Source organism: Enhydra lutris, unplaced genomic scaffold, assembly GCF_002288905.1.
Source record: "Enhydra lutris kenyoni isolate GAN:26980312 unplaced genomic scaffold, ASM228890v2 scaffoldscaffold23, whole genome shotgun sequence".
In the NCBI taxonomy this organism is placed as follows: Eukaryota; Metazoa; Chordata; class Mammalia; order Carnivora; family Mustelidae; genus Enhydra; species Enhydra lutris.
This window is the reverse complement of record NW_019154107.1, coordinates 13,081,915-13,106,019: the sequence shown is the minus strand read 5'-3', so window position 1 is coordinate 13,106,019 and position 24,105 is coordinate 13,081,915. Positions and strand designations below refer to the sequence as shown.

The following is a 24,105-nucleotide window of genomic DNA, read 5'->3' as shown; positions in this document are numbered from 1 at the left end:
TCACAAGTAGGCAGAGAGGCAGGCAGAGAGAGAGGGGGAGACAGGCTCCCGGCCGAGCAGAGAGCCTGATGCGGGTCTCTATCCCAGGACCCTGGCATCATGACCGGAGTGGAAGGCAGAGGCTTTAACCCACTGAGCCACCCAGGCGCCCCAATGATTTTCTTTTTTAAACTTTGACATCAAGAAGGAAGGAAAGAAAGGAGGGAGGAAGGGAGTGGGGGGAGAAGGGAGGTCTTTCCAAAAATTGTGCCAGGAATCATACAATAGGGAATTCTTCATGCAAAATGCAGTTGTTAGGGTGACACTTCTTGAATAAACTGTACATTAATTCGTTCAACTAATAATTAGAGTATCTGCGATGTGCAAGTACTGTGCTAGTCACCGGGGATATAGTAGGGAAAGAAAGATATGTCCCTGTCCTCACGGAGCGTATTAAAAAAAAAAAAAAAGACCTTTTTAAATTTTCTCTGACATGCTTTTGCTGAGGAATACTGCAAACTAGATTATGAGTACTCAAGGAGCATATGGCAGTTTTTTGCCCATCTGGGATAGTTCTAAAGAATAGACCCTTGTGTATCAATAGATAAGGATTCTTCCAGTTCTAAGCTTTCATGATCTATGATCTAATAGTGGAAACAGGATGTATGCTTCCCGAAAGATGTTATACTTGTATTTCTTTTTATAAAAGGAAACAGAGGTCGGGGCGCCTGTATGGCTCAGTCGGTAAAGCAGCCAAATCTTCATTTCAGCTCAAGTCATGATCTCGGGGTCATGGGATAGAGCTCCATGTCTGGCTCCAGGCTCAGTGGGAGGTCTGAGTATTCTCTCCCTTTCCCTCTGCCACTCACCCCCTCTAAAATAAAGAAATCTTTAAAAAAAGAAAGAAAGAAAGAAAACAGAGGTGTTGCCTGTTAATTCAGAAGAAACTATCTCTTTGAAGAATCTGGTTATACTCCTTTAGCTCCTCCCACCCCTTTTATTCTCACTTGCCTTTCCTGCCTTTAATGACAGACAAATTGCTCATCTCCAACTGGCTCTACTCAACACCTCCAGTTAAAATCTCACAGTTAGGTCAAATACATCATGTTCCATATGAATTCATCCAGCCATATGCCATCCCCCCACTTTTGGGATTTCCATCAGCAGTATCCTTATCCTCCCAGTCTTCCACACTGGACATACGTAAGTTCTCTTTGCTTCTTCCAAAATGAAGTTCCAGCCCCAAAATTAATCAGTTCTTCCTTCTTTCAAAACACCTCCTTATCTGCACCTTCTCTCCCACTCCAGGCCATACAGTCTTTTTTTTTTTTAAGATTTTATTTATTTATTTGACAGACAGAGATCACAAGCAGGCAGAGAGGCAGGCGGAGAGAGAGAGGGAAGCAGGCTCCCCGCTGAGCAGAGCCCAATGTGGGACTCGATCCCAGGACCCTGAGATCATGACCTGAGCCACAGACAGTGGCTTAACCCACTGAGCCACCCAGGCGCCCCCAGGCCACACAGTCTTAATGCAACACATGTCACCGCACAGCTGAGTGATAGCAACAGACTCTACCTGGTCTCACCTTCCAGTCCCTCTTGAATCTGTTTAAGGCCTTGCTGCCAGACTCAACTGCCTAAACCCGAGCTGCTTGTCAAATCATGGGTCCCTGTGCAGACATCTTCCCTGGTTCCCTTGGCCTTGCCAGGGAAATCTTGAGCCTCGGAGTCTGAAATGCCTTGCTTTCGAACTCTGCTTCCAAGACACCTAGCTCACTGTGCCTCACTGTCCCCTGCAACAGCCATGTTTCATCCCAGGCCTTTCCTTGGCCTACCCCTCCCTCTTCCTCACCTCCAAACCTCTATGTGTCCCAAAACCAGAGACTCTAGCGTCTGCTCCTTGTACATCTCTTTCAGGTTGAACAGATACTTGTCAAATGAACAGAGAATTAACTGAGTAAAAAAGGAATTCTGCCATAATGCAAGGTGCCAGTGTATCAATTATGGCTTTGCTCCCCAGTCTATATAGAGGACTTGCAATTGGTTCAAAATGCAGCCAGTTAGAAAGGTCCAATGCATGGGGCTTATTGTTGCAGAAGTTGATCAGATTTCATTTCCTTGCCTAATTGCTCACAGAATAAAGTGCCTTTGTTCTTAGGTAGCTATACTGTAGCTACGCTGTAGCTACAGTAGGAAGCTACACTTCAAAGTTTTCTCTTTCTGAAAACGATGTCTTTGTTTATTCACCCGTGCTTTCAATCCATGCAATACCTTTCTCCAAAGATAATCTGTGAAAAGAAATATTGCATGCTTAATTCTTTAGTTTTTCTTTAAAGATTTTTATTTATTTATTTGACAGAGAGAGATCACAAGAGGCAGGCAGAGAGAGAAGGGGAAGCAGGCTCCTTGGTGAGCAGAGAGCCCAATGGGGGCCTCGATCCCAGGACCCTGAGATCATGACCTGAGCCGAAGGCAGAGGCTTAACCCACTGAGCCACCCAGGAAACCTCTTTAGTTATTCTAAGACTATTTCCTAAATTTTTCATTTCATTTCATGACACAGCTTTAATTTCAGTCTCTCTCATGCATTTTCTTAACTTTGAGTTATAGAGATGGGAATTCACTTCTGTCTCCTTTTCATTTCTTGACGATATTGGGTGTACACTGGAAACTACCTCTGGAGGTCTCCTTAGTTAAGAAGAAAGCACCCCTCAGAGATAAGTGGCCTCCAATGGATTCAGATCTGTCTCCGCCTGGTCGCTCTGAATCTACCGACATCACTGCCCAGGGGCAGGGCCTGTGACATGGTCACGCCCCTCTATCACATGTTCCCCTTGGGATTTCTTTCTTAGGATGTGAAAACATCTCTGATTACTGTCCACTCCCCAGTGACCTCCTCATCCCATCTTTCCCACCCCCAAACGTTCACAATCATCTCTTGATTAATTTGTTCATGAAATGACCCGTTCTGCATTTAGAAACAATTACATATTCCAAACATTCATTTGCATGTGTTCTCTATAATCTTATGGCATCACCTTCTTTATGACCAGGAACTGACCTTGCATTAGGTCATGAAATATACCAATGTCTAAATTCCATAGTTGTGGACACCAGATTTGTTCTGCGTTTAGTAAATGGAAAGGCCAGCTGCAGATTAAATATGGATAAAATACTTGCCTTTCAACTTTAATCCTTAAAATAGCAGTTAAGAGCATGAGCCAGAATGAATTTGAATCCTGGCTCTACCAATTTACTATTTAAAGTTAGTCAAATGTTGTTGTTGTTGGTTTTTTAACCTCTCATGCTTCAGTTCCAACATCAGTGAAGTGGGCAGATACTATGAATTCTTACCACTGAGTTACTGCGAAAATTTAAATAAGTTAATTCATATTGCCGTGAACAGCATACTTAATAAATATTAACCATTTTGGGGGGACGCCTGGGTGTCGCAGTCAGTTGAGCATCTAACTCTTCCTTTCCACTCAGGTCATGATCTCAGATGGAGTCCCACGTCAGGCTCCACGCTCAGCATGGAATCTGCTTGAGATTCTCTTCTCCCTCTCTCTCTGCCCCTCCCCCCACTCATGCACACATTCTCTCTCAAATAAATAAATATTAAAAACATATTAGCCATTTTTTGTCACATTTATTGCCTTGCCCGCAATAACCTATTCCTCTCCATATGTTAATTATAAGGCAACATAGCAGTAGTTGCTAGCATTCATTCAGTAATCACCATGTGAAAGAAAGCAGGCCAAACACATCACATGTCCTAGCTATTTCCCACAAAAATTCTGTGAGGTATGGCATATCGTTGTCCCATTTTACAGATGAGGAAAGTTAACAATAGAACAATATACCCAGGGGCATGTAGAGTGTAGTCAGTGTCAATACACATTCTGATTTATTCTCACATATCTGTCTGTCTCTATCAGTCAGCCATACACATTAGTTTGTTCAACCAGTCATTAAACCTTTGTTATCATTTACGGTGTTCAGGGTTCACGGCATCCTGCCAGGGGGAGCACAGGGCAAGAGAGGTAAGCCCGGAATAGTCCCGACCATCAAGGAATCCACAGTGCTTTGTGGGAGATACTCACGTCCATGCGACTAAAACAGATGGTAGGATAGATGTGCTCCAAGTAGAAATCATGTGCTGTGAGGATGCTGAGGAAGCAATCACTTCTAACCCTGGGGGACTCGAAAAGGGGGCATATAAATATAGGAAAGACCTGAACTGGAAGAGGAGGGGGAGAAGAGCAGTCTAGAGAGGAGGAACAGCAAGAACAAGTCCTACAAGCGTTACACTGGATGGAATATGGCAGGACGGGCAGGTTGAGTTTGGCTGGTAATGCAGGGTCATACGACTGGGAAGGAGGTTTGAAGTGTTCTTCACGCTTTCGTGAGTGTAACAGTGAAGCAAATCCTGCACTGTTTGGAACTCCACATGCTTTGCCAAATATTTGGTCCCAGCAAAGATGGGCAAGGCTAGGAGAAGGTAAAAAAGGAAGATTGTTCTCAATCTATGTCAGGCCCTTGACTGATAGTGTAAGGTCGGAGTCAGCTTTAGACCAGACTACCTGAGCCAGATTTCTGATCCATTTAATACTCATTTTATCTCCTGGGAATTATCCGCACCATAGGAGCAAACCCACTCGAGGTTTGCTGGCTCTGGGCAAGAACTGATCAACCCCTTTTTTAGCATGGGCTTTTCAGAACCAAATTAAGATCCAGATTTATGGATCCTACAGACCTGGGGTCACCACTAATATCCGGTTGGCAGAATGCCAGATGGCAAAGTATACCATTTCACCTGTAAAATTCTTCCTTTTTCCCCACCCCGAATGGAATTCACTAAGCTATCAGGACAGTGTCCATGTATTACAGAAAAACCTAATAGAGAAAAAAAAGATTGGTAATTTTTATCTCATGCCACCTAAAGATATACTTCCTACTAATTTTCAAGTCTCCTAAAAACTAAAATCTGAAAATTTCTTTGATCTCATTTTCTCCCCTGTAGCCTGTATTTAAGCCTTGCCTCCACTTCTTTGATACTTGAGTAAAAATCAACTATTGGTTACTTGTTAATCATCACTCAGTGATCCATCAATCATCAATAGGATTCCAAAATACATGAGTCCAAACAACAGACTAAAAAACATATGCCTTTTCTGAGCTCCTTTAGCCATCGTGTGGAACAGGGAATGACAACCTCCCTAACCTCTGCATGGAAGATTTAGAGTTTGCATTTTCGACGGTGCTCATTGGAGCAGTAGTTTGTTTGTGTCTGCCAATGAGTAGAGTGTGGGGGGTAAAATCTCATTATAACATTATCAAGAAAGCAAATCCTTTCTCTTTGGCCTTGGTTTGATAAAAATGGGTCTCGGAGGCCATCTATGGTAAGCGGATATTAAAACCGGGGTTATAAATTGTTGCTTTAGTGTTCCAGCTTTTGAGGCCCAAAAGGTCTTACCGAAAAGGGTACATTGTTTTTAATTGCTCCTCATTATATGTGATGAGAGAACATCATTTCTCTCCTCTTCCTCCCAGGTGGCTGTTGAGGACCGCATCAGGCAGCTGCACGAAGCCCACAGGGACTTTGGGCCTGCGTCCCAGCACTTCCTTTCCAGTAAGTTGCTGTCACCTTTCATTGCTTAATGTCTTCATTGTATCTTGGTAGCAAAGAATGAAGAGCTGAATTACAATCATCTCTGCCAAGTGCACTGGAGGCGTAAATCATCCTGAGATACAATTTGGAGTGGGGGAGAATCTAGAGGGTTGGGAGAGGAGGTCCGATTAGATCATTTTGTGCAGTCTTCAGCTAACGCATAATTGTTTCCTGCAGTGTGTTCTCGAGTGCTAACTTTGGTAATATTTTTGAATCTTTAGTTCTGCTTATAGCGGTTCACTTCGTAAGCTGGTAATTAGGATACTGTGTAATTATGACAGGATCATTCAATATGTGTTACTGGGAATCTATAATTCTTTATCTCTACGTAATTCATTAAATACTTTCTGCCTCCAAGTTGGAAGCTCAGCCTGTTGGGTTTCCTCTCCCTAACTATTCTCACTTCTCTTTTATCCTTGACCAGTCTTCATTCTCTTTACTTAAGCTTTACTCCTTTATTGATTATATTTGTGTCACTGGTTATATTATTAATATATATTATTTATAAATATTACATATTTTATAATAAATACTGAAAGTAACAGCCTTAGGTAACGGAGGGTTTACCATTGGAACATCCTATTAATATAACAGTACATATTAAATTGTCAAGCTCCTGTTGTCCTCTGATTGATGCTATTAATTTCTACCACTCTTCCTTTGATTACAAAAGTGTAGATGTTGAGGGTTTTTTTCTATTTGAAAAGCCATATTTCTACCACATGGAGTTTAACATCTGCTAACATTTTGGCATAGTTCTTGTCATACATGTGTATGTATGAGGGCCTAACCATCATTTTAAGGCAATTACTTTGTGCCTGGCAATGTTACAAATATGAACTCATTTAACCCTCATAGCATGCTCTGAGGTAGATGCTATTATTATACCCATTCTAAAGATGGGGGAAACTGAGGCACACTCATACAGAGATTGACTGACAGCCAGGATTCAAACCCAGGTTGGTTCCAGAGTCTGTTCTAGGCACAACACTGAGCTGTCGTTTAATTTGTGTGTCTTATACACAGGAAGTAATTCTGTATGATTGCCCTTCACCCTCCTGCCACCTTCTTTTATTGTCATTTTATAATTCTTCCCTTTGTTTTCCATTTCCCATAGGTTGAGAAAGAGATCTTTACTTGCTTTTTTTTTTAAAGATTTATTTATTTGAGAGAGAAAGAGCACATATGCCCAGTAGGGAGGGACTGAGAGAGAGGGAGAGAGAATCTCAAACAGGCTCCATGCTGAGCGTGGAGCCTGACCCGGGGCTCGATCCCATGACCCTGTGATTGTGACCTGAACCAAAACCATGAGTCGGATGCTACTGCACCACCAAGGTGCCCCTTCGCTCACATTTTAAAGTATTTGACTAGATACTTTCATGTATCTCTGATTGGTTCTTGTCCTGTAGAACAAAAATTCCTAGAAGGCGATAGTCCTGTCTTTTTGTTATACATAGACAATGTATTGAGTAAGAAATTGTCTTACGTTCTTGACTGGGTCTAACCTTACTATCGGCATGCAGTCGTTATTTGGACAGTATCGCACATGCTTAGGATGGGCAGAAAGGAGGGGCAGGTGAAAGCTATGTACACGATCAAGTGGAATCGTTGTTTCTAGGAGTACCTCTAGGATAATGATGAGGCCTGAGTATTTTGTCTTCAGTATTTATCCACATCTCTGGTCTGCTTAAGTCACCTTGGTGACTGCCACTCTATTGGATTTCATTGAGATTAAACGTGATAACATATTTGTAAGCAACTCAGAAGCCATAAACAAAAATATCACTCTTATGAATATTAATTACTCCTCAGATGCCAGGTGTATTCATTCATCCTTCATTCTGTCTGCCTGCCCCACCCAAATTCCCATGTCTTCCCCATTAAAACTTCTTTTCAGAAAATGATGTTATTTAATCCAGGTGACAGGTAAAGTTTAATGTGTACTTCTCCTGTGTTATTTGCATTTTAATAGGGTGAAAAGCCATAAGTCTGAGGAATGACTATCTGTTGGTAGAACGTCAGCCATAATCTCTGACTTGTGAGGGAAGAACTTTGAAGGGCCAGGTGGAGCATCTTTACACCTTTTAAACAATATCACACCAGTGCCCACTTCCAGAAAGGTCAGGCTAATAGACACAGATGCTCAGAATGACACTCATATACCTGCTTAAATGGAGCCAGCCCTAGGAGTCACCAATTTCTCACTCATGTGGAATATCAATATATGCTTAGAAGCTTTGCTTGTGAATATCAAAAAATACTGGTTTGGTGTAAAGGATATTAGAAATAGGATGCGAGACTAAAGACTGAATGAAGACTATTTCTTTGTGTTGCCCTTTTTTTAAATTACAGAGGTAATTAATATATGCCCCCCGAAGGAAATTTTGGAAAGCAGAGAGTACAGAGGGAAAAAATTACCCATAATCCCACCACTCAGAGAGAACCACCATAAAAAGTGGACTTCATATACTTTCTGTCTTTCTCTCAGGGGTTGTATGTATGCATGCGAATTCAGATTCCCTTCTTTTAAACCAAACAGGAATAAAAACGCATTACCATTTTATGACCTTCTTTTTTCCCTTAGAACTGTAATAAAAATATTTTTGTGCGTTTAAATATTCCTCTACAGAGTAATTTCTTAAATGGCTGGGTAGTATTCCCTTCTCAGGCTGTGCTGGATTTACCGAGACACTTCTGAATTACTCAATATTAAAGTCATTTCAAATCTTTCACTATTATATCCAACTTTGTGACTAACATCCTTTGTGCACCTTTACAAACATTTCCTATTCTTTCTACAAGAGAAATGCCTAAATGCAGAACTGCTCTGTTAAGGGATGTTTACCTTTGTATGGCTTTGATATGTACTGGCCCATGGACCTTCAGAGACCTGCTCTCGAAACTGGGTGCCCCATCAAACCCACATTTGAGGCAGGGTATCTCCGATGTCACTTACTTGCTGTTAAATTGTGTTCTGTGAAAGCAAAACAGTTTTCCCCCTCAAACGAACAAAAATATGTTTGAAAAAAATACCACTAAGGCCATATTAAATGATTTTGAATTGACAGAATGTCTAGTACTTCACTTCCAGGTTACTAGGAATAATAATAGGATGATTTCTGAGGCTTAGAAATTACAAAGAGAAGTAAATGTGAGCCACTAACTGTCCCCCCAAACATGCTCACTATCTCTCACTCCTTCTTCCTCTATTTCTCTCTCTGTCTCTCTCTCTCTCTCTCTCTCTCTCTCTCACACACACACACACACACACACACATTCCCCTTTGAAAATTACATTACCAACTGTCTTTGTGTTTTTCTCAGTAGAGACAGGCAGGCTTTTACTAAATAAAAGTATTCACTGTTTCTTCTTGGTGGCCCAATCTCTACTTGTTAAAGAAGTTGTTCCTTTTATCTTAGATCTGAGAGAAATGAGAAGAGAAAAACATTGTAAAATATGACCCTTATCCATTGCTTGACACTAGCTTACCTTTAATTCTAGCGTTAGTATTCTACCACTTTTTTTAAGATTTTGTTTTTAAGTAACCTCTACATCCAGTGTGGTTCTCAAACTCATGACCCAGAGATCAAGAGTCACACTCTCCATAGACTGAGCCAGACAGACACCCCAATATTCTACCACTTCTTTTTAAAAGATTTCATATATTTATTTATTTGAGAGAAAGAGAGAGCATGCAGGAGGAGGAGGAGAGGGGGAAGGAGAGGAAGAAGGAAAGAACCCCAAGCAGATTTGCAGCTGAACACAGAGCCCAAGACCAGGCTTGTCCCAGGGCTTGATCCCATGCCCCTGAGATAATGGCCTGAGCCAAAAATTAAAGTCGACACTCAACTCCCTGAGCCACCCAGGAGCCCCTCTACCACTTGTAATTGACTTCAATAACTTAAACCAAGAAAATGGAGAAATTGGTAACAGTGTGATTTTTAAAAATTGTATAAATTTATATATATATATAATATATTATGTTTACACACAATTTTGAATCACACTGTTAGCATTAATACATGTATTTAAGTATATAGTAGGGGAGGGTGCCTGGATAGCTCAGTGGGTTAAGAGTCTGCCTTCGGCTCAGGTCATGGTCTCAGGGTCCTGGGATCGAGCCCTACATCGGGCTCCTAGCTCAGTGGGGAGTCTGCTTCTTCTTCACCCTCTGCTTCTCCCCCTCCTTGTGCTCTCTCTGTCTCAAATGAATGAGTAAAATCTTTTAAAAAAAGAATATATAGTAAGAAGGTACAGTGCCCATGTCTTCATATGTCAATGATCAAGAAAGTACTATAGTATTTACTGGAATAGTAGTCTGTAAATTGTCCATTTAAAATTATCTTCAAGAATTTATCCTCAAGAATTTAAAAGCTTTTTTTTTTTTAAAGGAGACTGATATCCTTTTGTGTCAATTTTCTTGGTTCTCTGAGCTTGTAGTTTAAGTTTTACTTCACCAAGGATAACCATATATTTGAATAAAGGTAGAAACCCTTCTGTAAGGGTGAGAAGAACTTAGAGTTGCCTTAATGTTTTACCAGTTCTACAAAATCTTATCATTTTGCAGCCACATGGATGGAGCTAGAGAGTATTATGCTAAGTGAAATAAGTCAGTCAGAGAAAGACAAATACCATACCACTTAAGAAACAAAACAGAAGGGGCGCCTGGGTGGCTCAGTGTGTTAAAGCCTCTGCCTTCGGCTCAGGTCATGATCAGGGTCCTGGGATCGAGTCCCAAATCGGGCTCTCTGCTCAGCAGGGAGCCTGCTTCCCCCACTCTTTCTCTGCCTACTTGTGATCTATCAAATAAATAAATAAAATCTTTAAAAGAAAGAAAAGAAAACAGAAAAGCAAAAGGGAGAAAAAAGAGAGAGAAAAGCAAACCAAGAAACAGACTGTTAACTCTAGGGAACACACTGATGGTTACCAGAGGGGTGGTGTGTGGGAGGATGGGTGAAAGAGGTGATGGGGATTAAGGAGGGCACTTGTGGTGAGCATGGGCTGATGTATGGAGGTGCTGAATCACTATATTGTACACCTGAAACCACTTTAACACTGTGTATTAACTAACTAGAATTTAAATAAAAATGTAAAATAATTTACCAGTTCTAGAATACCCCAAAGTAGCATTTCCCAACCATATTCCTCAGAACATTAATGTTCTATATGATGTTAATAACTCTTCCTTGAAAAAAATCACTTTGGGGTCAATAAGATTGGAAAAAAACAGTAGCTTATAAAGGTAAGAAAGTTTCTTTTTTGTTGTTGAAATTGTTGCAGCTTTTACTCTACATGGAAACACTAAGAAGAGGATAAAGTCAGTAGCTCTTCTCCGTACTTATGTGGCTAGAGAAGTCTTTTTCAGGCATACCAATTAACTTCTCACTGAACATGCCATGAAACAAAGTATAGGAATCTGCCCTAAAGTGGTATTTGCCAAATGGTTTAATGATGAGAACTTTCTGCTGAAGGTAGTAAGAACATGATCCAATTAAAAAGAAAATGAGTTATTTATAAGGCAGAAGGGTCAACTTTCTCTTTCCTGAGGTTTCTGGCTCCCACCCCCACCCCAGGAGTCCCCTATGCTGTAGAATTTCCTAACTGGAGAGAGGCTTAAGGGAGCGTCTATATGAATTGTTTTCAAAGTACTCATTAGTGAATACGAAATCAATTTAATGACTTGCAACCAACAATTTTTTAATGGGATGGAAGGGATGAGAAAACATCAGAGTACATTTCACAAGCAACATTAAGTATTGTTTTGACACTTTGGTTTCAGGTAGGTGGGTGTGTTTGCACGTGCACACATGCATATGTGTGTGCTACAACAGAAAGTGAAATGCTTTCCTTTTTTGGGTTGCAGTCCAAAAAATTTGAAAGGCACTGAATTACACCACCCCTACCTTTATTTTTACAGAAGACAGAATATGTGCAGAAAGATAAAATGACATCCCCAAGGTTACACACGTGGTTGCAATAGATGTGGGACTGGAACCCAGTTTCTGGACTCGCAAGCCAGATATCACACGGCCTTACCCATTGATAACAACACTGAAGCCCACAATCATCTAGTTCATCTGCAGATTTCTCTCTTCTGTTTCTCTTGGCCTGGGCCATACCAAGTTGATTTACAGAGCCTGAATTTTCTCTGAATGCCTCTGTGTCAAGTGTTATCTCAGTTGGGATATTGGTTAAGACCTTAGCCTTTAGAACTAGGCTGACAGGGTTCAAGTACTAGTCAGATACTCCATCTCCTTATCTTCATCTGTAAAATAATAGTAACATTTTATCAAATGTGAGACATACTCCCTTGCCACAATTATAAAAGTCCTGAAATCAGAATGTATCTAATGTCCAATGAAGTTTTGAATTCAATAAAATATGGTAACATTGCCTCATAGGGTTATACTGAAGATCCAATAGTTACTGTATGTATGTATATATATACACACACACATACACTGTGTGTATATTTTATGTAAAATATATAGAACAGGGTCACCTAGGTTGCTCAGTCGGTTGAGCAACCGATGCTTGATCTCAGCTCAGGCTTTGATCTGAGGGTCATGAGTTCAAGCCCAGCACTGGGCTCCATGCTGAGTATTGGAGCCTACTTAAAATATATGGAACAGTTCCGGGCACATAGTGATATATAAGTGATTGCTATTATCATTAGTGTCGTTATCATTATCAACTTGATAGTATAAGTTTATATCTGCCTATTAGAGTCAAACTAGATGTGAAAGTATCATTCATTTTTTTGTCTTTAATTGTAACTAGTTCCTCTCCTTCCCAAAGATATTTTTGATGAATCTAATCTGAAAGGGCAGAGTTTTTCACAGTATACAAACTCAATTGTTATTTGTACAACTAATGAATGGTTGAGTAATTAATTGATGAGCAGACCCTAATCTCTGCTAGGACAGGATGGGTTTACATTCTCCAGCATCTAACATGGTAACTGTACTTGGTAGATGTTCAGTGAAATCATTTACAGAGTGAATTATGTTTTATATCCAAAAGAAGAAGTAAATTTCCTCCTGACATTGCTAACACACAGTGGCATGAGATTTAGCATAGTGACTATCACATAGTAGACACTCACTCAATAAATAATGTGACCTTTTGTGTTGCCTCTGAGCAAGGACTAATAACAATCAGAACTTGACATGGTCCTTTTCATAAAACTCTCCTGTGCCGTATATTAAGGAAAAAAATCAGACTTCACAATTACAGTATGATCACAACTCTGTTAGAAAATAAAAACAACAGAAGGGGACACCTAACAACAAGACTGAAAACCATCAGAATGCAAAGAGCTATTGCATTTTTTTAACCTTTGCAGTTTTTTAATAATAAATGTGTATTAATTTGATAAAGGAAAAAACAATAATAGTAAAGATTTTTATTCTCTAGCTTTTGACCCACTGACCTCTTATAGTCTTACCTTCTGTTGATGGCTATGGAACTCTAGAACAAATTTTCTTTTTACTGTTTGTTCTGAACTTAAAAGCTATAAGTTTCATTGAGTGATATTCTTGTTCTCAGATTATGAGACATTGTAAAAAGAAAGAATTGATCACTTATTTCCTGCAGGCTTTATCCTCTTAAGTGCCTTAATCAAATCCCTGGTTAACTCTTTGTCTCCTTAAAACAATCCAAGCCTTTACAGTTTCCCCTTGCTACATCGGACTAAAAATTTGTTTCCATTTTGAGAATTACCAAACCTTCATCCCTGTATCCCCACACCCTACAGCCTCCTCCCACTCACACACTTAATAAAGAAGATGGGGGGGGGACTTTAAGCACATCTAATAATTGCTGACATTTCACTTAACAGTGCTCCAATCTATGCTACCATTGTCCTCAGGGGATGGATGAATTTGAAATACAAGTAGGCCAATAATTTAAAGCTTCAAAGAGTCTTAAGGAAGCCATTGTGATATGTCAGGGAGAAGCTTACAGCTACATTGTGAGATGATTTTCAACCTAAAGCTTCCTTATCAGGGAAAAATCTCAGGGCAAAATGATTTGGGCCAATTTCTTCAACAGTCAAATGCTGTCACAAGTGTTGGGAATTTGGGACAAATGCCTTGTAACTTATCAGGGATGCTGGTAACAGCTCTATAAGTTCAAAGGTAGCCTTCCAGAGGCCCACAAAAAGCAGTCACAGTGATAATAATTAAACTCTTTTCTTGAAACCAATTTCTGTGGCCGTTTTTCCTTGAGCTTAAATTTCTATTCTTTACAAAGACCTAGATTCATTTGCTTCAGAGTAAGCTCAGTAACAAAGTTTTGCATCTTCTGCCCTCTGTATCCATTTATTTGGACACATGAGAAAGCTTTCGAAAGTTCTGTTTCTTCTGTGGGAATTTGTATACTGGAGCTGGCTTGTACTGGCCTGAAAGAGCCAGTTGTTAAATACACAGCAACTGTGAGCTGGTTGTTAAAGTGACCTTTGGTAGCTTGAAATCAGCGATAGTGTGACTACAGACCCCACCAAAATTAGCAAATATGGCAAATCAAGACTTGTTTGTGTGTGTGTGTGTGTGTGTGTGTGTGTGTGTGTGTGTGTGTAGATGGTTTACCAGCACACCACCAAATCAGTGTTATTCCGATTACCCAAAGTCGTGGAGACAAAGCTCAAGATCCAAATATATAACTGCCTTGAGTTAGGATGACCACTGGTCCTGGTGTGTCTGTCTGGGATGTTCTTGGTTCGAACGGTGAGCCTCGGGAAATCTCAGTGCTGAATGTATGGGGATGGTCGGTCACCACAGCCTTCAGTAATGTTTCATGGAAATAGATTCTTGTACAAGTAATTTGCCTCAACAGCAGCTCATGGGTAAAATGGAGTGAGAAAGGGAGGATGTGGTGGGGATTATGCTGGTGATGGAGTCAAGATAAGCAAGGAAGTGGAGATGAACTTTGGCCTGACCCCCCCCAGGGCACTCTGGAACACACAGCGTGCCACAGAGTTGGCCTCATTTTGAAGGAAGGGAGCTGGGTCTTTGTTTCCCCCTGTCAGTCAGGCATTGGCTGTGGATTTCTGGTCAACAGTTCCCATTTCACTGAGGAAGGTTCTCTGAAGCTGAGGCCAATGGACACATAGCAATCAACACTCATAGCAGCTGGTGATGGGTGCCTCAGCAGGGAAAGAGTTCTAAGGGGGACACCAACAGCATTAACGTCTCCCAGACTGGATGTAACTACTGTGCTACCCCATGCATAATCTGACAGTAGAGGCCAATAGTGACATTAAGCTTGATCACAACCACTGCTCCGCCACATACCTTCCTAGAGATTAGTCTGGTAACATGGCAGAAACTAAGCAAATGGTTGTTTCTTTCTTGTTTTCCTCATTATGATGGATTTCTCTGGGCCTCAAGGGGACCTAGGACACTGAGCAGCACTGCAGCGCTAAGCCAGTGTCATGATACATGGGCACGATTTTAGCGGAATGCTGGCTCTGAAAGGTATATTTTTACACTTTCCAGAAAATGAAGGCATTTGTGAGTTTGGCCTAAGGTAACATTTTGTCATCTGTCCCAAAATACAAAGCTTTGCACAACAGAAATGGTGGAATCACATCCCTGTGGGCAAAAATCATTACTTGTTTTTCCATTTGGATGTTTTCCATTTTCAGAACACAACCAGCTTGGGATTACAAAATACTTTTTGGTGAGAACTTTGAGGTGAGGATAAAGGCATTTTGTTCTTTTGTAGACTTACATAAACTATTGCTAATTTAAAAACCATTCTCTTGGGGAGCCTGGGTGGCTCAGTCGGTTGAGCATTTACCTTCAACTCAGGTCATAATCCCGGAGTCCTGGGATCAAACCCTGCATCAGGCTCCCTGCTCAGCGGGAAGCCTGCTTCTCCCTCTCCCTCTGCCCCAGCCCAGCACATGCTTGCTCACTCACTCTCTCTGTCTCAAATAAATGAATGGAATCTTTAAAAAATAAATAAAATAAAATAAAATAAAAACCATTTTCTTGAGGGGTGCCTGGGTGGCTCAGTCTGTTAAGCATTTGACCCTTGATCTCGGCTCAGGTCATGATCTCAGATCCTGAGATCAAGCCCTGGGTCGGTTCCATGCTGAGCATGGAGCCTACTTAAGATTCTCTCCCTCTCCCTCTATCTCTCCCCTGTCCCTCTCTAGAAAAATAATTCTCTTGAATTTTTAAATATACTTTTAGATATCAGCAGTAATAGTCTTCTTGATTTCATTCTACTGCAGATGAGCTTTGTGTCCTTTGAGCTGTAAGGAATGGGGATAGACTTAGGTGATGAGGGGAATCCCTGGAAACATAAGGGAAGATGGGGAATCCAATCTCTATGAAGCGTGTTTGCTTCTCTCCTGATGTGCTTTACTGCTGTAGACTCAAACTACCAGAGTATCATAGCTTCCCTCTCCTATCTCCTCTCCACCTTGTCCTTATAGTTTCAACTGCCTTGTGCCTTCCGTTTTCTTCTTTAGCCCTATAACTTTTTTTTAACTTTCCTATTTCAACCATCTAAATTTCTCTATATGTTGCAATCAAACTCTCCAAGAAAGAGCATCTGATTGGGTCACGTATATACAATCTGTTTATATTGAAACCAGGCTTTCTTGACTGAGTGATCTAGACAATTCTTTTTTGGGAAGACTGTGCTGTGTGCTATAGGATATTTAACAACATCCCTGGCCTTCCCCCACTCCATGCCAGTAGCACCCTCCCTCTCAGTTGTGACTACCAGAAATGTCTCTGGATGCCTTCCTTTAGAAGTCAAAATTGTCCCTGGCTGAGAACTACTCCTGTATACCTGACTCCTGGACAATGTGTAGCCATGGTAGTTGGGTCACATGGAACACTAAGTAGAATGGCCTATGTGCGAGGAGTCATTTGAGCCTACTTTTTTACAACTCCCCGGTCCCATGCAGTGAAGAGGAGTGTCCTCAGCAGACAACCTTCAGCTATCTGTCCTTTGGGGACTTGCTTCAGCTGACTCCCCCAAGCTCACACCCCTTCGAAGGGTAGCTCCCAATGGTTGCAGGAGGATAAAGACCTGGCTATTTTGGCCTAATGCAGGAGAATTCTAACATTCTACTTCAGGAGCTGCAGTGGGATTCACTGAGACTGTCACTGGGCCTGCATCCTAGCTTGACTTCTCTTGGTCACCATTCCTGCTTCCTTCTTCTCTCTTCCACAGGTGTTGATCACAAGGGCATACCTTCCTAAATACCCTGCTCTTTAAACATTGTCTCAGAGTCTCTTACCTGGGGAACCCCATCTGTGAGAAGACAATGTAACTCACAGTCATTTCAAAGCATCTGAGGAAAAGGCATTGTAATGGGCTCATTCTTATCACTGGGTGATTAGATTTACTCTTGCTTTTATTATGAAGTTGATGATTTTGTCCAGTGTATGTAGTGATGATAATTATTTAAGACATCTGACCCTGTGACCTCCATTAATGAGTAAGGACTTTGAGGACAGCATGAGGTTACGTCAGCCTCTTGCCTTATACCTTACGTCCAGCAGCACACATACCAATGACAGACAAGAGTTAGAATGAAGGACAGTCGATAAAATAGGTCATAAAAGGAAATGGGTTGGAGTGTGAGCACCAAAAGGGTAAAGGGCATGCATTCCTTTTTTTTTTTTTTTAATGTCACTCATCCAACATCTTGGAGATAAGTACAGGATATGCCTTGATTGAATGACTAACTGGGCATGCTGAAGATTATTCCCTCTCTAATACAATAGGAAAGAACTGAGTCTAGTGCCTAATCTAATGTCTTTGAAAACTTATGACCATCACTTTATTTTCGGCCAGCTAAGAATTGATTCATTCTGTCATTCAACTAGTCCATTCAATGACCAGTATAGGTCAGACTCTGTTCTAGGTACTGGGGAAACTGCAGTCAATGAAAGAAAAGTCCTCTCTCACAGAGCTTCAATTGTAATAGGAGAAGGCAGTCAGGTCATAATAAGTTTGACAGAGAAGAATAAAGCAGGTTAGAGGTGATAGGGGAAGGGAACTTTTTAAAATGGGGTGGTCATGTGGGTGACATCTGAGTAGAGAAGTGAGGGAACAAGCCAGACAGATACAGAGGGTTCCAGGTAGAGGAAACAGTAAATGTCAAAGACCCTGAGATGAGGAGTAAGCTTAGTGGGGTTTGGGAAACAACAAGGAGTTCAGTATGACTGAATCTGAGGAAGCAAGATGGTGAAGGGTAAGGAGGTCAGTGAACAACCAAGAGCCAGGCCACGTCAGGTCTTGTCAACTGTTGTTAAAAACCTTTGAAATTTCTTCCTAAGAAGGGAAGACTTAGGAGGGTTCTGAGCTAAGAAGTGACCCAATCCGATTTACTATGGCTGTAGCCTTCCTTCCTATATTTATTAACAAACACTAGGCATTTGGAATAGGAAGATGAGAAAGACTGAATTCTGGCTTGGGGATGCTCAAATTCTAAACAGAAGAGAAAGACTTATTTAAATAACAACAACAACAACAACAAAAACGTGACCTATGGTTGTGGTAAATTGGAATGGTAAGACTAGAGTGGAAGGAGGAAACTAATTCCACAGGAAGAGAAATGAGATATTCTTTATAGACTAGTAAATGAGGTTCCTGAGTCCAATTTCCATGGAGGGGAGTGCTTCCCACACAGCACCAAGGAATTCTCACATACCAGCAGGTTCAACTCAGTTCTGACCCCATTGACCCATAGATAGCATCAGATCCCACAGGTTAAGGGTAAAGGCCTATAAGACTGCCCCCCCACCCACCCTACACACTTCAGATGTCAGTCGCAAGCCCGGCTTTTACCAGTGCTTCTCACTAGCCAACTATAGATGGGAGGTTTCCACAACCTCCTCCTTGGACTTCAAACACAGTCACAAATCCAGATTGTTTCCTGTACTTCTTCTGACCCACTGGCTGTAAACCAGAAGTTCATCTTCAGGTTTGGTTAATTTGCTAGAGCTGTTCTCAGAATTCAGAGAAACATTTTACGTCCAAGATCACAGGTTTATGATAAAGGGATAGAACTCAGGAACATCCAGATGAGAGAGATTCACAGGGCGAGGTATGTGAGAAGTGTGTGCGGCTGCCATGACCTCTCTAGGAGCACCACTCCCCCCCACACCTCCATGTGTTCACCAACACAAAAGCTCTCCAGACCCTGGCCTTTTGAGTTTTTATGGAGGCTTCATTACATACTAATGATGGACTGAATCTTTGGCTATTGGATTCAACCCTCAGCTTCTCTCCTCTCCAGGCTCCCCAGGTCTGGGGGAGGGGTGGAGACTGAAAGTTCTAACCCTCTAAAGACAGGTTATATCTCTGGTGACAAGGTTCCATCTTGCCCTTCCAAAAGTCGCCTCATTAACATAACAAAACTCACCTTTATCACTCTTCACCCAGAAAATTCCAAGAGTCAGCAACTGCAGACAAAGACCAAGTATATATCTCTTATAAAATATATCACAACTAATGTGAATGCACATTGTCTCTGAGGCTATGTACAAATCCAAGGTAGAGAGTATTTCATTTGAGAGGAATCGAGCAAAGAAGGCTTCTCATTGTATGGCCCTTGATTTCTTTCACTTAGCAAGGTTCACAGGATATATTCTGATTTGATGAATATCCCCCTTTCCAATTTTACATGTAGCCTCCTTATAGCCCTTTTGTCCAGAAAAGGGATTTCTTATGTATGTATAATGAATATAAATATAGGTTTTAGAGAGTGCTAATGTTTTAATGAGCTAGAAATAGGCAGATGAGAGAGAATAATTGAAGGATTAGTCAACATGGGGACAATTTGACTTGGAAAGAGAAAATCTGAGCAGGAAATGTCTAGGAAAAAAATTAGAAAAGGAATGGAATGAGCTCATTTGCAATGTGAGTTAAGGACAAAGGGATTTATTCTCAAAAGGTAAAAAGTGAGAGTTTGTGTTGTAGAACTTAATCTAGGCCAGCTATCAAGGGAAAGAGACTGATTCAAAAGCCTTGGTCCAGGAGGTCTGGAGCAGATATATCTATTAAAGGTTGTAAGGGAAGAGGAAAAGTTTTGAACCAAATCTTCTGGTATTCCTGGAGCCCAACACAAAAACTCACCAGAACCCTTGCTATCTTAGGGAAAAATAAAGGACAACAAGGCTTCAGTCTTAAAGAGGTCAAATCATTCCTCTCCTGTGAAAAAGCCACACTAATTTAAATAGAAAAAAAAAGATAGTAACTTTGGTCATGTGAAATTTAATTTAAAAATCAGAACCAAAAATAGAAATTAAAACGAAAATGTCTTGTTCTAAGTCTTTCTAAAAATACTTATCTGTTTGTTTTGAATTCCTAAGCAATATTCATATAAAATGGTGAAACACCATTGACTGTCATAGTTGCCACCAGCATCAGAATGCCAAAAGGAAGATATGTCTCCTCTCCTGTGTTACTACTCTGAGAACTGCATAAAATTTTTTGAAGAGACAGGAAATGGTGGCAGAAGGAGAAAGAGGAATTGTTTACTGGAGTCGTTGCCTATGCCTGTGTTTATTGTGTACCCGTCACTTTAACTCTAGAATCATAGAGTGTCATTTGGCTGGTTTACCTAGGATTCTTCACACTGGCAGTAAGTTAGTTAATGAAATAAATATCCCAATGACTCACCACATGAATGATGATGATGATGATAGTGGGGGTAGGAATAGGAATATAAAAAATATGGCGCACTTTGTACTCTTAACACTGAGGAAGCATTTTCCATGCTTTAGCCTAAGTCTTCATAGCAACCCTGTAAAATAAGGAGTAAGACCATCTCTCAGAATAGAAAACAGACTGGGGAAGTTTAATGACACATTCAAGTTTACACTTGTAATCTTTACAGATGATCAGCTTCAGAGAAAGGGTTCTAGGACTAGAAAGTGGCAACCCACAAGTCTCAACTACAAAGATGAAAGTGGGTAATCCCCATTGATCCTTGGATGACAGCAGAGAATGTGGCGAGTAACAAATCAGGGAGACTGCTGCTTGGGAGCATTTTTCTTTTCTTTCACCACTTTCATGTTTTTTGACGCCTCTCTCTCTCTGCCTACCCTCCTCTTTCTCACTCTTGCTCTCTTCCTCCCTTCCTCCTATATGAGAATAGAAAGTTTCTGTTCTCACGTGTTTAGGTCTACAAGCCAACTGTCGTTCAGATGATCTAGATAAAGTTTGCGAAGCTCTGCTTACAGGCTATAGGTTGGAGGTTGGCTGGGTTTGGCTCTAGGCTGCTAGTTTCATTCAGGTTATTTCTAAATATGTTAGCTTTCAAGGCCCACACTGAAGAATCAGAGGCCACCTGGGGCATGTGTTCCTGGCAGATTACCAGGACACTAGAGTACAAGCCTCTGTTCCTATCATGTCTGCTAAAGCCCCGTTGGCCAAAGCAAGTCACATGGCCAAGCCCAAGGTCATGGGGCTGGGAATGGTACTGTTTGCCAGGAAGCTATGGCTCAGTTATAGATGTTTTGTTGTTTCACAGTGAAGGAAGGTATTGGGATCAAAATGTAATCTCTCCCACCTTCTTTTTGCTTTAATTTTTGTCCTACCCTTAGCTCTTTCTCACTCTCTCTTTCTAAATGGATGTGCATCCCATCTACAGTCATTTGGTTTTTAATATTGGAGTTGCTCCCTACTGGCTTAGGTTTCAAATTTTATATTCCTTGAAATTTCCCTGGTGCCTAATACAATACCGTTCACACAGAGAGCATTCAGCAAATGCTGTTGACTGCCTGCCGTCTTTTAAAAGCACATCTGGAGAGACACTAAAGGCACCTGGCAATATTGCACTGACTTGTTAGTAACTGGCTAAACCCAGATGGCCTAAAGACTATAGCCACCTTTACCTGGAGGAAAGTGCTATGGTAATACTGTCAGCCAGTTCCGTTCAGAATTAGTCAGGCATTCCATGAGCATAAGTCGGTCACAGCTCTATTTATACAGACACCTCTCCTCCTATAGCTGGCCTTAGGAGGTGTATTTCTTTCTAACTGTCCCAATAATGACGATGAGGTTCTTGGGGTTTTGTATAAGTCAGTTTGAAGGAGATTTTATTTCATGGGCAATGCTTCCAAATATTGGTTATGAGATTTTCCGGGACTATGCACCCAGCAGCACTTGGAAATGTTTATATCTCTGCAGCTCAGTCACATTGGTGAGTAGTTTAGTATGAACTCTTGACTTCCCAGATTAAATGGAAGCCTGATATGCTAAATGCCTTGGCAGTCTACTGACAAATCCCATGGGGTGGTATTCTGTTCACCATGTGCGATGGTCCCAGAGCTCGGTGCTCTCCGCTTGACAGCTCATATAATATTTACAGGTTGTTATTCGTGAGGAATTTTAGTTAGCCATAAAGATTTTCACAGCTAGGGCAGACATTAGAGGTCTCATTCATCACTCTTGTGACCTTCCCCTCTGGAATGTAGCCCATCTGTCTCTGCTGGTGAAATCTTTATGGAAAACCTGCCCATCTTTGAAAGTTTAGTAAGTGATCTTAAAGTTTTCATTGAATCTTTACTTTTGATATATGATACAGACATATAAAGCACTATTCTTATTTTGATTTAATGTTTTTGAAAAGTGTTCAATTTAACTTGGCCTTTCAGGCAATCGACGGAAAACTTACTCTTGCTACCAGAACTAGGCGCATCCCCTCACAAGAAAATACAAATCATACAGAAAGCCATCACAATGGGGAAGAGTGGGAGATACATACACATATATTCAGCATTGATAACTACTTGAAAACTTCAGCACTGTACTGTAATCTTGAGTATGACCACAGGAACTAAAAAAAAAGGTGGAAATAAGGTTTTTTTGTGTGTGTAATGGAATATTTTAGAGAAGACACTAAGCAAATTGAATAAATACATTAATTGAGTGGGCTGGTTTACAGAATGAGAGAGAGGGATGACCAGCCATCAGATGTTCCCCCTGTCCCTGTATGTTCTTCTTTCACACACAACTTCTCATATGCTTGGTTAGGACCTCATCCTGCTACTTCCCTCTATCTACCAGCTGTTTCAACTTTTATATCTGATTCGGCCTTCACTGCTCTTGCGAAATTGCCCTTTTGAGATCACCAGTGGTCTTGTGACCAAATAGATCTTCCTCTTCTATACCTTAGTCCACTGGAACCCATTGGAACTCATAATGGCTCACAATCTGGCTCTGTTTCTCATGTTTCACCCTACTTTATTCTAGTTTCCGTTTTGTTTTTCTTTGGAGGGTTTTTTTGTTTACTGGCATCCCGATTACAGACCGCTTCCCAGGGTACACTTTTCTTTTAACAGCCTCCTTTCCTGCAGGAGTCCAGCTATGTTTATAGCTTCAGCTGCCACCTAGTACTTACGGTCTTGTCCTTTCACCTGAGTTTCAGTGAAAAGACCTGCCTTCCAAATATTTTAACTTAAGTATGAAATTTATCTGAAATTTACCTTCCAGCTTATTTTTTCTGCCAAATTCCCAGTTGCTTAGTAACTGAATCATAGAAGTACAGAGTCATATGTGACTTCTCACTCTGAGTGGATACCAAATTCACTTAGGAACTACCTGCTAAAATCCACCCTCCTACCTCCAATCCATTATACATAGTAGCGCAAGAACAGTATTCTTATCTTTACATCATCACAGTCCTCTGATTGTAAAGCAGTCTCTGGCCCTCTCTTTCCCATTGTATCAAATATGGACTCATCCATTCATCATTCATGTTGATGAATATTGGACAAATGGTCTACCTGAGAATGAAGGACCTGTTGAGCAGAAGCCATTGGTCTAAGCAAAGATAGGGTACAATATATTGTAAGCCCAAGCAGTTCGGGTTCAAAGGCATTTCTCTCTGCTACACTTTATCTCGTATATGGCACATTATTAGTAGTTAGGAATGGATGCAAGAGCTGAAAACAACTGCTGCTTAGTTGAGGTAGAGAGGTTGATTCTAGAATTACCAACATTCAGACAACATCCCATAGGTATGTGATTACAAACATTATTTGTATAGTGATTAACATTTTGCAAAGCAATTTCATATCCATTTTCTCATTTTATCCTGACAGCCTTTCAGCAAGGGAGATATCATTATTCCTATTTTTCATATAAAATAAATAAGGCTCAGGGATAAAGCAAGACTTGCTTAAGATCAGGGAGTAATGGTGGAGTTGGAACTCAAATCGATTTCTTCTGAATCTATGTTCTAGACACTTTCGACTTGATCCGCATACCTCTCAAAATGCTGGGTTGGGCTTTGAGACAGAAAGCCGATGTGCTGAGTGCCTCTCTGAACTCAGAAAGTTTACAATCTGTCATGGAAAGAAGGAGTATGAGAAGCATGTTCTCAAATAATCTGTATCAGGCAGTATATCTAATGTGCCTTAAGAATTATACCAACTAAATACCATTGACCAGCAAGAAAATGGATTTTTTCCCTTTCTT

The 24,105-nt window shown here is 40.9% G+C and overlaps 1 protein-coding gene across 1 annotated transcript in view; it reads left to right on the top strand.

Moving 5' to 3' along the window:
• The window catches only part of LOC111150534 (dystrophin), a 2,087,545-nt gene that overhangs the window by 1,849,891 nt on the left and 213,549 nt on the right, over positions 1-24,105 (top strand). The window contains exon 61 of the mRNA XM_022508030.1: positions 5,532-5,610. Within this exon, the coding sequence (XP_022363738.1) occupies positions 5,532-5,610 (79 nt within the window). The remainder of the gene's footprint in view (positions 1-5,531; positions 5,611-24,105) is intronic.